This window comes from Simochromis diagramma, unplaced genomic scaffold, assembly GCF_900408965.1.
Source record: "Simochromis diagramma unplaced genomic scaffold, fSimDia1.1 OVJJ01000325.1, whole genome shotgun sequence".
NCBI classification, from domain to species: Eukaryota; Metazoa; Chordata; class Actinopteri; order Cichliformes; family Cichlidae; genus Simochromis; species Simochromis diagramma.
In genome coordinates, this window is record NW_024387291.1 from 1,502,354 (window position 1) to 1,520,382 (window position 18,029).

At 40.3% G+C, this 18,029-nt stretch overlaps 1 protein-coding gene across 2 annotated transcripts; it reads right to left on the reverse strand.

Moving 5' to 3' along the window:
• Positions 1 to 1,126: 1,126 nt before the first annotated feature.
• On the reverse strand, positions 1,127 to 18,029 carry c1qtnf6b (C1q and TNF related 6b). Of its 2 annotated transcripts, none has more exons than XM_040003956.1 (3): positions 17,762 to 18,029; positions 13,545 to 13,737; positions 1,127 to 3,525 (listed from the first exon to the last, which is right to left on the reverse strand). In XM_040003956.1, exons 2-3 carry the CDS (start codon positions 13,723 to 13,725, stop codon positions 2,978 to 2,980), a joined length of 729 nt encoding a protein of 242 aa, XP_039859890.1. In that variant the 5' UTR covers positions 13,726 to 13,737; positions 17,762 to 18,029; the 3' UTR covers positions 1,127 to 2,977. The 2 variants fall into 2 exon arrangements, with proteins under 2 accessions (XP_039859890.1, XP_039859889.1); XM_040003955.1 differs by lacking the exon at positions 17,762 to 18,029 and adding an exon at positions 17,650 to 17,754.

The following is an 18,029-nucleotide window of genomic DNA, read 5'->3' on the forward strand; positions in this document are numbered from 1 at the left end:
GGAGTAAAGTGGAGTTCGTACTGTGTGCGATGATTATTATAGATCATCTAAATGAATCTGTAGCCCACCTTTCTACCTGAAGAATGCTGCCAGACGCAAAATGAGAATTTCATTACTGCAGTGATAGCTGGTGTTTTTCACTCATCGGGGATAATTGGAAGGAAAATGTGTCTCAGTTGCTTGTTCATTGTTTAAGTTTAATGGGATTAGTTGAAACAGCCTGAACCGGACGGTTGTTTTCATGAATCCTGTAAACTTGAAGTTAATTGAGCTTATCGCTTTAACCGACTGTGAGAGTACTTATTTTAAGTGCTGTTGTTGTTAATGGGCAACATAGTGAGCCAGTTTACACACTATGTGTAAAGCTTTTCCCATAAGACTTCTTATTGCCAATAGTTTTGCTGGTTTTGTCACTGGTTCACTGCTGATTTATTTCTCTCTCTAATGGTGCATTTAATTGCCTTTGATGTAAAGAGTATCTTTTACTCAAATATATATTTTGACCCATTTATTTGCACGTAAATATTCTGTCTGTAATAGCAAAACATAGTAGAAAAAGCTAAACCAAACCAAATTAAACCCCTAAAGTACTCATTTGAACTAACAGCTTGCCTGCTGTGCATGTTGGAACAGCCTCCACTAGTCTGGGCTGATGATCCAGGAAAGCTGTCCTGCTTTGTTTCCCATCACAGTTTTCAGATCTCCATCGAAGGCTTAAAGTATTTACAGTGCTGCAGTCTGCCTTTCCTCCCCGAGCCTCCCTGAGGACGGCATTACAGCTAATGGGAGATATATGGCCAAACAGATGGAGCTGGCATGCTGTGGACTCATCCGCTGTCTCTCAGAGTTTGAGATGGGTTTTTGTTTGCTAGTTTGTTTGTTTATTTTGGAAATCTGGAGAGTTTTCAGACTTGATCACAAGTGTCATTCCCCTCATAAGGTTGAGTGGCCAAGCACTAATCTGGAGGGTGCAACATGAAGAGAATTAGACAGGTGAGGAAAATCTTCCAGAATTGTTAACACACAAAAAAGCTATTTTGAATCTTGACACAGTATAGAGCTCTTCATTTGATATAAAACTACAAGCCCTTTTGTTGCTCACTAATACAAATGAGGAGAGACTTGGTTTGTGAAGGGAATACTGTTTTTATATGTTATATAAACAAACACACGTAGACATACACAGTCCAGACCCAACAGCTTAAGTGGTAAAACATATTAAAGCTATTATAGAAAGCTCATTTACAGACATTTACATAAACTGCTCTGCAGCCTCAAGTCCCTAAAACAATAAACAATAACTGTCAAATACATTCCTGCATTTGATAAAAGCACCGTATGTATTTTCATATGCTGGGAAAGTGGTCAGCTCACCAAAATTACAAAAAGACAATAATGTAAATCCAGTTGTGCAATATTTTCCTGCCACGTCACTGCAAATATAAGCACTCGAGTTGGATTAGGATTTTCGTTATGTATGAGAGCAGATATGGAGTATGCTCACAGCCATTGTGATCCACTTGAAAAAAAATGGGCTGGAGTTCACTAGCAAAGAAGAAATGTGAAGGAGTGCGAATGAGAATGACTCGACCTCAACGATCTTACTGCCGTTAAGTATTTGTAGGTAAATATAATTACAACTGCTTGTTTTGTTTTGACAAACAAATTATGATGTATGCAAATATTTATCTGTATTATTTTTCTTCTTCTTTTGAGATTGAACGACCCACTCGGATTTCTTTTGTATTTTTTTTTATTATTGCTCATCTTCCCTGTGCCTTGTCCCCGATGTTCGTATTTTGCATTCTCATGCATGACCTCTGAACTGCTCCATGATCTTTGCCTTTTCCCTGCACCTCATTTGGATCGTTTGCTGTGCTGTCTGATTCCCCGTGTGTGATCTCTGACAGTGTTTTGCATTAAAGATTGGGATATTTGGACTTTTACCTGATGTCTTGTGTTTGGGTGCATCCCTGTAGAATTTGTTCCACAAAAATTCTGCAAATATTTGGTAGCATTTTTGTAATAAAACTCACAACTAAGGGCGTAATTCAATGTATTTTATATGAAATTACAATGTAATTATATTTACCGGCAGGTACATAAGAGGGTAACAAGTCAGGCTTTTGCAAGAAACCTGTAAAGTAATTTTAAGTATTCGGTTACTTGCAGTGAGTAAATTATACTTTGAGTAAATTACAGTATAATGTGTAAAGCCTGGAAGTCAAATGTGTTTAAGTCCCTCCATAATGTAATCATTTCCTGTAAAGCACCTGAAGATATGCAATGCTTAAAATCGACCCTGTGTCTGTTAGCTGGTGTTTCGTGGAGTTGCCTAATGTGTATGCAATCATTTTATATTAGGACAGTGGATCTTTTAGATTCAGCATTTCCATTTCTGCATGGCTCCATACAGATGGTGGAATGGTGGTGGCTGTGGGACATTTTTGTAATTTGGATGAACTGACATTTTAAATTGCTTCTGTGAAAGAGGACATTTGTTTAATGAATAGCCGACTGCCACAATACATTTCATTCTGACAGATTCTATGTTGCTAAGAGGCATCGCACCATAAATGTCACATAAAACTGATTGCACAGATTTTAAACTCCTGAAAAATTGGTGTGACGTCTGATTAAAAAGTACCTGAAAGCAGGTGATCATGGGAAATGGCACAAAAAGTATGATCTTTGTACGATAAAGTATTTCTAGTGCAAAGTAATTATTTTAACTTTTTTCCCCTATGCTGTACCAGTTGTGCCTCCTATTTTCTTTTTCTTTTTAAGGTTTAGATTTAAGCATTTTGGGCCGTCTTTATTTAACAAAACAGCATTTTCCTCTCTGGGTTGAAAGGAATATTTAAGCACCTAAATTGTTTTGTGCGCTAATAAGTACCTGTTTCTTGGCACAAAGTAATATCCCTGGGAAAAAGACTTAGTAATTGGACCCACACAGCCTCTCCATCCTGCCTTCTCCTCACTGGATGCTGGGAGCCACCAGGTATCCGTTGAAGGTGATGTAAACATCCACGTCGTCGCTGTAAATGGCGTTCTCCCGCTCCCTTTTGTAGAGCCGCACCCAGACCTCGTCATTCAGAGCCAGATCCAGCATGACGCTCTGACTCTGCATGATGGACCGCTCGCTGGGCTGAGCGTACAGGATCACCTGCTCCTTGTCGTTGTGCATCAGGTGGAGGTATGTCTCCTTAAAGTTCCACGTGTGGATATTGACGTTGAAGAAGTAGATCCCGGGCACGTAGCAGTAGAACTTGCCTTTGAACATGTTAAAGTGCTCGTAGAGGTTGACAAACACAGTGTCAAACACCAGCGCCTGGTAGTAGTCCAGGCTGTGCAGGGATTTGCGGCGTCCCACAGAGAAAGAAGAGTGAGGGATCTTGCAGGCGTCTCCGGGTGCGCCTGCTTGGCCTTTGCTGCCTTTAGGGCCCATGGGGCCTCGGTAGCCAGGAGGGCCCTCCAGACCTGGTTTTCCGGGTGTACCTTTGTCTCCTTTGTCTCCTTTATCACCTAAAGGGACAAAATGAAACGTGAACAGGGAGGAAGACAGAAAACCCACAAGCGTGACTTGCATGTTTGAATATTTTAACCCTTTAAAGCCTGAACCATGAAATAATTGCCAGAAAATTCTATATTCTTGAAAATATAGTGTTTAGTAAACCTGATGAAATCTTTCATTTTTAAATTTCATAAATGATTTTATATGAGTGGAAGTCTCAAAAACTCACAGACTCAACACATGTATCAAATGTGACACACTTGGCTTAACAGGGTTAAAAGTAAAGCTCTTAACAGACATTTTAATAAAGAAGAGGGTAGCTTTTGCAAAGTGAGATATACTAGTGTTCACTGTACCCATTAATAGCAAAGGCATGTCAAGACCACATTAATTTATTCCCAGCTGGCTGCACCAGATGTTTCTTTCTTCCAAGAACTCAAAGTGATCTTGTCATTTAGCAAAGTGCAGCATTTAGTTGGATTCAAAGATTTTCTCTCAACTCTTCCATTTTCAGGTCTCCGTTTTATTGTGCGCACAGTACCTGCCTGAACTTTTTCATAGTGGCTACAAATCTAGAAGCAGCAACAAATTCCAGTAAACCTTTTATATCTGACATTTCAAATCCTGCTTATAAATCTAAAGGAACTCTTTCATTCAAAGTAGTGCTTAATTTTAAACTTGACCTCCTCGTGGACTTTCAGACGAAATGTTCGGGTAGACCTTGTGAGGACAGCATGTCTGTAAAAAGCAGTTTGTTTCCAGAATCTACTGCCTCATTAAATTTGAAGTAATCACAGCCAAAAAACCAGAAGGAACTGTAATAATTTCAATTAAACACATTTATTTCTCCTTTTTCTGCTGCTGTTCTAGGCATCTGAAGGTGAACTACTACTGCTGACACCCTGAGACAGCACATGAGCTCTACTGGAGGAATGAGCATCATTCTTCTAAAACTGACTTGGAGCTTTCGTGATGACGCACTATTTCATAAAATCTCCCTTAAAAGAACAAATAGGGGTTGGTGCAATCCAAAGGTATCAAAATGGTCATCTAGCCTTGCTTCCTTTAAATTGCCTCCCTTTTGGCCATACAAACTGATTGGTGAATGAATTAAATGCACCAATCAGTCATAACATAACAACACCACCTGTCTAATATTGTGTTGGTTCCCCTTTTGCTGCTAAATCTTCCCTGACCCATCAAGGCACGGACTCCACTAGACTCCTGAAGGTGTGCTGTGGTATCTGGCGCCATAATGTTAGCAGCAGACACTTTATGTCCTGGAAGTTGCTAGGTGCGACCTCCATGGATTGGCCTTGTTTGTCCAGCACATCACACAGTCGCTCAATTAAATTGAGATCTGGGGAATTTGGAGTTCAAGCCAACACCCCAAACTCGTTGTTGTGCTCCTCAAACCATTCATGAAGAACTTTTGCTTTGTGGCAGGGAGCATTATCCTGCTGGATGAGCCTCCAGTCATCAGGGAACACCATTTCCATGAAAGGGTGTACATGGTCTGTAGCAGTGCTTAGGTAGGTGGTACAAGGTTTCTCAGCAGAACATGGCCCGGAGCATCACACTGCCTCTGCCAGCTTGTCTTCTTCCCATAGTGCATCACTCTCACACTGCCATCTGCTTGATTTAAAAGAAAACGTGATTCATGAGACCAGGTCATCTTCTTCCATTGCTCTGTGATCCAGTTCTGTTGCTCACATACCCATTGTTTCCAGGAGTCAGCATGGTCACCCTGATTGGTGGCTATACAGTCTTCTACATAACAGCCTGCGATGCACTGACATCTTTCTATCAAAAACAGCATTACATTTTTAAGCTACAGTAGCTCATCGGTTGGATTGGATCAAAAGGACCAGCCTTCGCTCCCCACATGCATCAGTGAGCCTTGGCTGCCCACGACCGTGTCGCTGGTTCACCACTGGAACACTTTTGATAGATTGATAGACTGACCACTGCAGACCAGGAACACCACACAAAAGCTGCAATTTTGAAGATGCTCTGACCAAGTCATCGCAGTATGGCCCTTCTATCAAACACATGAACTGTGAGAACACAATGTTTTCTTGCTCCCTAATACAGGGAGTGCAGAATTATTAGGCAAATGAGTATTTTGTCCACATCAACCTCTTCATGCATGTTGTCTTACTCCAAGCTGTATAGGCTCGAAAGCCTACTACCAATTAAGCATATTAGGTGATGTGCATCTCTGTAATGAGAAGGGGTGTGGTCTAATGACATCAACACCCTATATCAGGTGTGCATAATTATTAGGCAACGTCCTTTCCTTTGGCAAAATGGGTCAAAAGAAGGGCTTGACAGGCTCAGAAAAGTCAAAAACAGTGAGATATCTTGCAGAGGGATGCAGCAGTCTCAAAATTGCAAAGCTTCTGAAGCGTGATCATCGAACAATCAAGCGTTTCATTCAAAATAGTCAACAGGGTCGCAAGAAGCGTGTGGAAAAACCAAGGCGCAAAATAACTGCCCATGAACTGAGAAAAGTCAAGCGTGCAGCTGCCAAGATGCCACTTGCCACCAGTTTGGCCATATTTCAGAGCTGCAACATCACTGGAGTGCCCAAAAGCACAAGGTGTGCAATACTCAGAGACATGGCCAAGGTAAGAAAGGCTGAAAGACGACCACCACTGAACAAGACACACAAGCTGAAATGTCAAGACTGGGCCAAGAAATATCTCAAGACTGATTTTTCTAAGGTTCTATGGACTGATGAAATGAGAGTGAGTCTTGATGGGCCAGATGGATGGGCCCGTGGCTGGATTGGTAAAGGGCAGAGAGCTCCAGTCCGACTCAGACGCCAGCAAGGTGGAGGTGGAGTACTGGTTTGGGCTGGTATCATCAAAGATGAGCTTGTGGGGCCTTTTCGGGTTGAGGATGGAGTCAAGCTCAACTCCCAGTCCTACTGCCAGTTTCTGGAAGACACCTTCTTCAAGCAGTGGTACAGGAAGAAGTCTGCATCCTTCAAGAAAAACATGATTTTCATGCAGGACAATGCTCCATCACACGCGTCCAAGTACTCCACAGCGTGGCTGGCAAGAAAGGGTATAAAAGAAGAAAAACTAATGACATGGCCACCTTGTTCACCTGATCTGGACCCCATTGAGAACCTGTGGTCCGTCATTAAATGTGAGATTTACAAGGAGGGAAAACAGTACACCTCTCTGAACAGTGTCTGGGAGGCTGTGGTTGCTGCTGCACGCAATGTTGATGGTGAACAGATCAAAACACTGACAGAATCCATGGATGGCAGGCTTTTGAGTGTCCTTGCAAAGAAAGGTGGCTATATTGGTCGCTGATTTGTTTTTGTTTTGTTTTTGAATGTCAGAAATGTATATTTGTGAATGTGGAGATGTTATATTGGTTTCACTGGTAAAAATAAATAATTGAAATGGGTATATATTTGTTTTTTGTTAAGTTGCCTAATAATTATGCACAGTAATAGTCACCTGCACACACAGATATCCCCCTAAAATAGCTAAAACTAAAAACAAACTAAAAACTACTTCCAAAAATATTCAGCTTTGATATTAATGAGTTTTTTGGGTTCATTGAGAACATGGTTGTTGTTCAATAATAAAATTATTCCTCAAAAATACAACTTGCCTAATAATTCTGCACTCCCTGTATATCCCAGCCACTAGCAGGTGAAAAGATAATCAGTTTTATTCACTTCATCACTTCACCTGATTGGTGCATGTTCAGCTTAAAATATAATGTTTTTTTTAAAAAATTACTTGGATATGTTTTCCTAGTTTTTATTTGCTCATTTCTTGTTTATATCTGTCTTCCCTGGTGGATTCTGCTAAGCTGCCACCACACGCCACCAAATCGTCCTCTTGATTTTAAATTTAAATGCGATGTGACAACAAGCTCTAAAAATGATTAATGAGATTTTGTGACTACTGACTGAAATGTCTCTATTTAAGCGAACATTTTGAGTGGTGCTATTATTCCCAAAACACAAGAGAATACTTTTGAGCTGATTGTACATTTGCATGTCAAGTGACACTGCTTATTCGGTAAGCCTTCCTACATGCCATCACCATATCGCTGTGGAACAGCTGTAAAAAGATGTGAGCCAAGAAAAGGCTCAGGCATACATAAACAGAAGCTAATTTAGGAGCAGTGCAGCTTACTGAAATTATGGGATGTAAAGTGGGTAACCATTTTCACTTTCAGCTGACAGCAGAGTTGGCTCAAATCTATCTATCATCAAGGATCTATATGCAACTTTATTACAGCAATATTCTAGGCCAATTCGAAGATGGCTTGACAAGTCTAAAGGCAAGCACTTGTGCTCCCTATTTTCTGCCATACATACTGACTGGGCGCTTCATTACACCTATTCAACTGCTCGTTAATGCAAATATCTAATCAGCCTGTCACATGGAGGAAGCCTAGTGCATTTAGGAATGTAGACGTGGTCGAGACAACCTGCTGAGTTTAAAACTGAGAATCAGAATGGAGAAGAAAGATGATTTACGTGACTCTAAAACTGGCATTATTTCTAGATGGGCTGATTATTGCAGAAACTGATGATCTTCTGGGATTTTCCAAAACAACCATCTGTAGGGTTTACAGAGAATGGTCCAAAACAGAGAAAATATCCAGTGAACAGCAGTTCTCTGGGCGAAACTGACTTGTTGATGTCAGAGGTCAGCGGGAAATGGCCAGACAGCTTTGAGCTGATAAGAAGGCAACAGTAACTCAAAAAAACATTAATCGCAACCAAGGAATGCAGAGATGCTTCTCTGAATGCACAACAGACATGTTGTGCATTCCCTTGCAGCAGAATGGCTACAGCAGCAAAGGAGCACAGTGTGGGCTTTTGGCTACAATTTTTGACACAGGCTCACCAAAATTGGTCAATAGAAGATTGAAAAAATGTTGCCTGGTCTGATGAACCTCAATCTCAATTTCTGATGCAACTTTCAGATGGTCAGAACTTGGCGTAAACAACATGAAACTATGGCTCCATCCTGCCTTGTACTGTCCCAATCAAAAATTTAAGACCACTTGAAAAATGGCAGAAAATCATATTTTGCATTGTTGGATCTTGACAAGGTTGGAAGCAGAGCTTCAACATGCAACAAGAAGAAATGGGAGTGAGACAAAACATTTTTTGAGCATGCAATTTATTAGAAACAACGTTTAAACGGAAACAGGCTGTTTATCAAAAGTTTAGGACCACATGCCAAGAGTTCATGATCAAGAGTTCAGGCTAGCGGTGTTAATTGTTTGGAAGATACTGGGGATCATATTATTGGTTGGGTTTTCTCCTAAATACTGTAGTGCCTGTACAAAGAGATTACACTATAGCTTTTAGAAAAAAAAAAAACTGGTGTATGATAGTTTCGTCAGTTTTGAGAGGCTCTGAGGTTATAGGGTGATAAAATGAAACCTGTAAATATGACTTTCTTGCGAAGTCTTTCTGAGCTTGCTCTGGATTATTTTAGGCAACTAAAACTGTGGTTATGAGTTAAACACCTCTGGGATCGCTAAACCCCACAGGAAGAAGCCACAGTGCTTCCCTCTTTAACCATGACCAACACTTCCTGTAGAGGTAAACACTGCTCATCCTCTCCACAGAGCCACAGTGACGTCTCCAGCTGTGACCAGCGTCCAAACAAAAAAGTCCCGAGCAGAGTTACAGCAGTTTCCACAAACAGTAGCTTAGCAGCACATCTGGTCACAATGACCTACAGTGAGTGACTTATCCGGCAATAATACACAGTTACTGTTACATGTTGCAAAATACTTAGATGAGAAAAAAACCCATTGTTTCTTTGGTTTGGAAACCTTTACATGTTTTTAACCTATTTTTAACCAAAAAAAAAATACATAAAAAAAATATAATGGCAAACAAGGAAATGGTTCTAAGTGTGAAATATACACTTTTACGTCATGAGTTTTAATTTGATTACTAACTTTCATGTGCTCATTTTAGTACATACTATTCTATGTTGTCTATAGTGTATTTTAAATATCACTAAAACTTCTAAAATAAATGAACCATCTGTTGCTCTTCTTGTAGGCAAATATAGGTTAGGGGTTAGGGTTAGGGTTAGGCAAATATAGGTCTATGACACTGTAGGTTTAGGATATTACAATCAGATGGTTATGAGTCACTGAATGTCTGGAAAAAGATCACAGACGGTGCTCCTTTCCCAGGCCCGAGGCCTCAAAAGTAGTATACATGGCGGTATGGGCGGAGATTGTAACAGCAGTTACAAGTGGAAAGTTAAAGAGATGAGAATTGCTGCACAGATTCAGGAATGACTGCAACAATAAACTTGTTATCAAAGAGAGTCACATGCACTTAAAAAAGCACCAATTAGCCAATGGTATTGTTGCTTTTCTTTACAACTATGCAGCTGGAATGTGGACACTGCTGTTCCATGTATCAAGTACATCAAGCAACACTTCTTTTTATTTGCTTTTGATTTACTTGGGATGAATCTAGAGTCCGAAAGTGGATCAAGACCCACAAGTTGAGCAACTTAAAAGATAAATTTTAGATAAACATGTTAATTTGGGAACTGAAAGTACACTGACACTGAAAGCAGCAAACGTTAAACTGCAGGGTTTCATAGAAACAAACATAAGATCCTATTACTAAAATTAAGCAACATTGCACGACACCAAGACTTAACTCCAAAGTCATGCATTTTGGAATCAACTTGACAGAAAGGCAGACATGAAAGGTCAGAGGTCAAATGTGACCCTATAATTGGATGGAAACTATAACGTGTATTTAGACAATACCTAAATGTTGCAAATACAAACTAAGGCAACAGATTTTTAAGCATAGTTTTAGAGATAAAAGACATTTTATGAAAGTTTGGTCTTATTTGACCTTGAAGAAGCCGTCAGAGGCACAAAGTAATTATTATGATGGCTAATATGTTAGGATGAGTGACAAGCCCTGATCAGAAGACCTGTGAGTCCTGCTGGTGACATATGGATACAAACGTTTGCTAATATAGGTGGGCGATTCACCATGCACAGCCCTAAAGGTGAACAACAGAACTTTTTCCCAGAGTGCAGTCAACTGACACTGAAGAAATCACCTGAATGTTGCATTTTCAGTCAGTCATCCAGGTGATTTCTTCAGTGTCAGTTGACTGCAGGTTTCCCCAACCTTATAAAAAGTACATTATAGGCCGTGAGTTCAGTTTTATGATCATTAATATGCAAATTGTCATGACCTTTGATGAATGGCCATGAGTACCATTCACAGAGAACTGGTTAAATGCTGCAGTTGTAAGATGTTTCAAAATGCACCATTAGGCCCCCTCCTTGTTTCTACCAATAAAAACACAATGTCCAGATGAACAGAATCAGGTTTCTGGGATTTTGAGGATGGATCAAGACACCAAATTAACTTTTCAATGTAATGCTACTAAAGAAAAATGTGTGGGTGTAAATTCTGATTTGCCCGTGACTGAAGGTTCGTGTTTCTTTTGAGAAATTTGGCAAACTGAGATTGACTTACTGACTATGGTTACACTGTTTGAGTAAAACCAACAGCACATACTGCTGCATTTTTGATCATGCACTTAGTTCAGTTTGCTTGCTGTGCAACGCAAAGTTGCTTCACATTTTGACTCCCCACTGGGTCCATGAAATTACAGTTGGACTTCGATGAGGAAAGTTGTGACATGGCACAAAAACACTTGAACTGTGTTTGCATGCGAGTAGCTTAATGATAGACCAGCAGAGACATTTTTGTGGTTCAATGGTTGGACTGGTTTACGGGCTGATCGTGGGTCAGAACAGACTTGGCATGTCCGGTAATCAAAGAACCAACAGATAAAACAACAGAGTGATGACACATCATCTGGATCGCTCTGGCTGAGTTGGCTGACTGACTTATCATATTAAACACACATGTTCTTGCAAATCCCTCTCCAACTCCATCTCTTGCATTGGGAAATCCCACTGATTCCCACTTTTTAACCCCACTGATTCTCTCACAACACTTCCCCCTCTTTCTCTTACCTTCATTGTATATATATGTACTAGTATGTGCACGCACAGATAAAGCCACACAGATGCACAAACACTGACACTCAAAGTCTTCACTGTTGGCCTTCCTCACTGCCTGCAGTAACAGTAACTCAAACAAGCTGTCATGGATTTGACTGTGTAATCAGGTGTAGTAAGCACAGGATCCACAGTGTTTATAGGAGGGCAGATTAAGGAGTCAAACTGGACCACTTCCAAGTTTTATTTAATCTGCTTCTTTTTAATTTAAAGTGGGCCTGAGGTTAGTAGGACATGTTTTGTTGGTCCTTTTCCCCCACGTTCTGCTTGATGTGTGTCTATAGCTGTGTAACCGAGCCCACGTTTACTGGTGTTAATTTGTGGTTATTGAAGTAACCACGTTTTTGGTTTTTTAAAGAAAACACACAATGTAGGAACAATTTGCTCGGAAATATTTGTGATATTGAAAGTGGGTTGTGATAAAGAGCTTTAAGATCAGGTAAGCTTTAAGGTTTCTCACATTTATTTTAATATTGCCCTGTAATTGGTAAGTATTAGTAGAAGCTATTGCAACAAGACAACCTAGGACTTTTTGGACCACTGAAAATCTGGGACACCAAAGTAACTGCCTGCTTATTTGGCAATGCAGTCTAGAGCCTGGTGAATTATACTGTGGCAAGCATTGTTTTTCTCTCTCTAAATGGGTCATTTTTTAGTGTAATTATCTTTGAGTTTAGTTTAGACCAAGTCTGAGTATCCTGCAGCCCATTTCAAATGAAGTTGCCCATTCTCTTAAAACTCATTGCACGAATATCAGGTTCAGGTTAGATGCAGTCCAGAATTGGATGTATGGTCAACCTGCCATTGGTTCAAACTCTGAACCCCATGAAGACTCTTAGTAACCTCCAGTAACACAGTACCATGTAAGTCAGAGGTAACAGACAGGTAACAGTCTGTTTATGTAGACTCCAAGTTAAAATGTCAAACTTTACTGCAGAAACAAACATGTTTAGAGAAAGATACATAAAAAATACTAGCAGCCACCAGTGCTGGTCCTCAGTAGATACGAAGTCGGGTGTTCATGCTACCCACCCATCCAGCTGGCACGCTGACAACAATACCCCTCGGTCTGTTTAAATCAGTGAACTGGACCTCTTTGATGTTTGTGGTGTTGGTGCTTTTATTAAATATTTGCAACTGTATTAAAAGTAATATTATTTGCCCAGTTACCGAACAGAATATCCAAGAAGTCTGTGATGGTCAGTATGTTGCCTGGATTCCTGACTATCTATCAGAGAGGCCTCTATGTGGCAGAAGACAGGAGACTTTTCTATACAGTTTATAGCTGTATATATTATTGTGACAAGCTTTTTAACAAACTGCAAACTTCCCTTCTGTGAGCTTTGGCTTGTTGACTGATGCATTTATTATAACAAAATGTCATTCCACCTTAATGAAATCCTAGCATACATTCATATTTTGATGCTGATATACATTTCCTACCACAGATACTGTGAAAAGCCACCATTGTCACTAGTATTTGGCTGCCTGCTGCTTTACAAAATGTTAAAAAGCGGCTGATTTTTGAAGTGGTTCCAGGTTCCTTCTGTTGCGCGAGTATCTAATTTCCTTTTCACTGACAATCTCTCATTTTACTCTCAGTTCCACTTAGCCATCACTGCATGGCTACACTTAGTAGCTCTATTCCATTATTATAGATATGTGATTACTCTCCTGATTAAGGAGTACACACACACACACACACACACACACACACACACACACCTGGAAAAGGAAAAGCGCAGACTTTGTAAATGCAGCTTAAAATAGAGCCCTCGTAGTACACACTTTGAAGAGTGAATGATTTTTTTAGGAAATTAACAAGCAACGATTCTCCAGTCATGGCATCATTTGCATGATTGACCATCAAAGTGAAGCTGCAATTATCAACTGAACGCAGTCTGTAATCAGCAGTGTTTCAGAGCTTAACAGATGCTTTTCAAGTCCCTGGTACCTTTGAGGATGGTCATGTTAATGACAGTTCGGACTTCAGGCATTTGATACTGAGCCGTGGCTGCGGGAGAATCTTGCTGGTCGCAGCATCGTCTGCAGAGTCTGGAAGGAGACCTGGAAGGGGAGGGAACACAGCAAACCAAGGGAAGGAGCAACAGCAGCCCAAAACACCCCGACAACATGGCTGTCTCAACCTGAGGATGGAAGGAAAGAAAAGAAATAAAAATCAAAAATAATGGTAATGCTCCAGGACAATGTTAAACTGTATGTCCATATGAGGCCACAGTGATGGCAGATGTTTACAGATACATGCAACTTTATGGCTCATATAATAATAATGGTGTTTTTATTCTCTGATCAAGAGGAATTTGAAAGTGAAAAAAGATCAGCCCCCAAACCAACATTTTTTGGTTAGTTATGTTGTTTGTTAATGTGCCGTATTTTTCACATTCCTGTGGAAATCTGGTCTATAACTCTGGACTGTAACTGCATCTTCTCAGGAGACAATGATATTGACAGTATTTCTCAGGTTTCTCTTGCAGCCCTTATTAGCCATTGTGTACTTACATTTAGTGATCTATACAAGATGTAATATACTACAATGCAATTTTACCATGACATTGTGGTTTTAGAGTTGCAGCAAGAAGTATTCAAAAACAAAGGCTTGAAAAAACCGTACTACTTCTTAAAAGTATGTTTGGCATTTTGAAATGTAAGAACTTAAGGTCAACTTGACAGACCAGATTATGTTATTTTAGGATTATCGTATAGTATCCAGAGGATCAAGAAGTGAAATATAAGATTTTCTATAGACTAAAAACAAGAGTGAGAAAGTTTTCTGAGGCTGGAACTTTGATCACAATATAAAACAAAATTAATATTTTGGTTGAGAATCTTTTCAAAGCTGTTCATTACAAATGAAACTTGACTACATAATTGAAGGTTATGAAGAAAAAGACCCAAATGTGTCCATCATTATGTGCCTGTGTAACAGTAACCATAGCACAGACAATATGATACTTGATTGATGCTTTACCCAGAGTGCTTTATGGTAACGTGAGTACATATGTTTCCAAGATGCACAACCCAGAGTCAGCCAGACCTTCCCACCCCGAAACTGTAACCACTGAGAAACACAAGACCATAAAATCCATCTGGTTAAAAGGGGAATGCTACAATCTTTTCCTTTGAGCTTCCTTACACAACTAGAGACACAAACTTTGATGTTATATTAAATAAAAATCTCAAGATTAGTCTACATTGGGTTCTACAGTGAGCCCTAAGGAGCAGGGGATGTAACACTGACCAACTGACTGGTGGACAGTGAGCACCCCTCATGATGGATCTCAGCACATTTTGTTTTCTGCTGCCCCAACCGGTCATGGCAGATTGTGCCCCTCCCTCAGCCTGGTTCTGCTCAAGGTTTCTTCCTGTTAAAAGGGAGATTTTCCTTCCCACCATCACCAAGTGCTAGCTCATAGGGGGTCATCTGGCTTTTGTCTTTATTATTGTATTATCTTTGCTTTGCTCGAGGCGGCTGTTGTTGTGATTTGCCACTATAAAAAATTTAATTGAACTGGAAACAATTGCCCAGTTTGTTGTTAACTACATATTGGTGCCTGTGGCTCAGGAATTAGAGCAGGCCATCTACATACTTAAAGGTTGGTTGATTGATCCCTGGCTGTTCCAGTCTGCATGCCAAAGTATCCTTGATACTGAACCCTGATTTGCTTCTGAATGACACATGTTGTATAAAGTGCTTTGAGTGCTCGTTTTCCCTAACATGACCAGCAACAGAAAATAGTCCATCAACAATTAATCAATAAAAATCTGAATATTGATCTAATATTTTTCCATTTACATGTGTTGTAATTTTCTGTTTTCTCAGAGAAGCATCTAAGTCTCTGAAAACAGTCTTAATGAAAAACTTTATTTGATAGAATTAGAGGCCTGCTGGTGCAGGAAATGAAGCCCATGAGAGTGGTATTCTTAGGCCATAAAAACAAAACTGCATGTGTTTGTCTGGTCTGCATTTTTCACCTTTTCCTCTCATTCGCTCTTATCTATTTCATTTTCATCCTCAAATGCAACGCCTCTGAAAAGGAAAAGCATAACAGAACGAGAGGAAATGTTTGTGTGAGAAAGGAGAAAACTGAGGAAATGAAATAAACAGGGAAGAGACAGATGAGAGATTCCCTGAGGTTTTTACAGTGATGGATGAATGTTAAAAGGATTTGAGATGACAGATGGCGCATGACTGTGAGAAAAATGAAATAACTGGAGCGCTGCCCCAGCGTTTTTATCTGACTACTGATAGTAAAATATAACAGTTATTATCTGCCTCACTATTACAGCCTGTCAGATGTCACGCAATGCATCTCTGCTCTGTTCTCCAACATGTCTGAAAAATTAGGCTCAGATTTATCATATGAATTTGTATTTCTGTCATTTTGGCAATATTCTGCAGCAAATGCAACAAGAAGTGGCCTTCGGTTCCTTTTAAAGACAATCCAGACTAAAGCTGTATTTCTGTCACAAAGCAGTAACCATAAGAAGAGGATGAGTGGTGCAGCTTGAAAGTGCTTACGTTGGAACGTTGAGCTGGTGTGGAAAATCTAAGTGATTATTTGGATTTTTTTCTTGGAAAGCTGTCAACTGTGGATTCACTGCAGTTGACACACAAAAAATATATATTTTGCAGACTTCAAAGAATCCCACATGCTACTGTATACTTGCTCTCCAGTTACCAGAGTGTCCCCGAATGGGTGGCTTATTTTTACAGTGTCACAGGAACGCAGTGCACAGGACAGGGAAGCGCTCAGCAGGCACTCTGCTTGACTGACTGGCAACCTGTCAGCTTATAAAAATCCAACCCTTTGTGACAGGAAGTAATATTTCTACAGTCCCAACATAGGAAACACTTGTTGAAATTATAGGTTTTGGTCAGTGGAGGCAGCAACATTATTTGATGCATGAGTGCATTTAAAGGTATTGTTTAGGATTTGCCCCTAAAAGTACCACTTGAGGTCCTCCACGTTGGTCTAACCTGGTATATCCCATCCACTACTCACCCGATTGGCAAGAATATTTATTTATTTACTGATTGATTGATTTTTAATAATTAATATCATGGTCTCCAAAAAATGAAGTGACATTTCCTCCAGCACCATGTGTTATCCTTTTGTGGCTTTTGGCAACACGTCTTGGCATGACCGTAACATTTGTCACAGATCTCCGTGGCAGAGGATGCAGCCAGTTCTTACTAAATTGCTTGTTACAGTTTTAGAATCAAATCTCCACCTGTCTTTAATAAGTTCTACATTTACATGCTTAGGTTTTTGAAAACTAATGACCACATTAATGACCTGCCTTACTGAAGACATTGTGGTAACCTTCCATTCAGTGTGTTTTCTGTATTTTGGCAAAATTTGAAAATACTGCAGAAATGTTAAGGGGGATAAACAGAAACATGAGTTACACTTGAAGATTTCGGGCAAGCACACAGCAGGCTGACACACCCTTGGCCTTATTTTATTATGCAACATGCTGTCAAATTGATTAGGCCCCACGTTCAGCTTGCTTTAAGGCAGGGAAAGAAAGTGTGCAACAGACGTTTTAAAGTTACTGAAAGCTGTGCAACTACAAAGGCAATAACAATTAGTCAGATTTTATAGCTGGTTTAATATCATCAAACAGGAACAAAAATTAATCTCTTACATCATACTCTACCAACAAACATCACCCCAATGCGTGCCTGCGTGTGTGTGTGCGCGTGTGTGTCTGTGAATCATAACAAGTAACAACTAATCAGCTGATCAACACACACTGCACTCATGCAGCTGTTATAATGAATTGGTTTAAGAAGCCACGTCTACAACGCCAGAGCATCAACTTGGCATGCATCTGCACTCCGGATAAAGCACATACGCGCGCACACGCACGCAATGTCGGGCAGTAGGCCGGCGCGTGCGTGTGCGGTGATATAGCTGCCGGGGTAAGTTTGCAAAAGAAAAAAAAAAAGCTACTGCTGAGTTGGCGACTTGTGAATAACTTCTTCAGCCTCTGCACGTCTCTGCAAGCGCACCGCCGGCTGCTTTTTTCTTTACCTTCATTCACCGTTTCTTTTCCTTTTTTTTGTACAGCATTACGATGCAGAGTCGGTCGATTGTCATAAAGTCGCTGTCACATCTTGTCAGAGTGTCTGGTCGCTTTTCTTACCTGCAGGAGTCTCAGACGAGGAGGAAAAGCAGACTGCTGGTGTCAGACTGAGAGGAGGAACAACTGAGAAGAAACCTCTCTCTCTCTCTCTCTCTCTCTCTCTCCCTCTCTCTCCTATACACACACATTCCTCCCTCCCACTCCTGTATATAACCTACCCTCACACACACAGCACAACAAATCCTCCTCTTTCATCAAATAACATAAAGTCAGTGTTACTCCCTTCTCCCTGGTGTGTTCATTTCCTGCAGCCCCTCCTCCACACAAT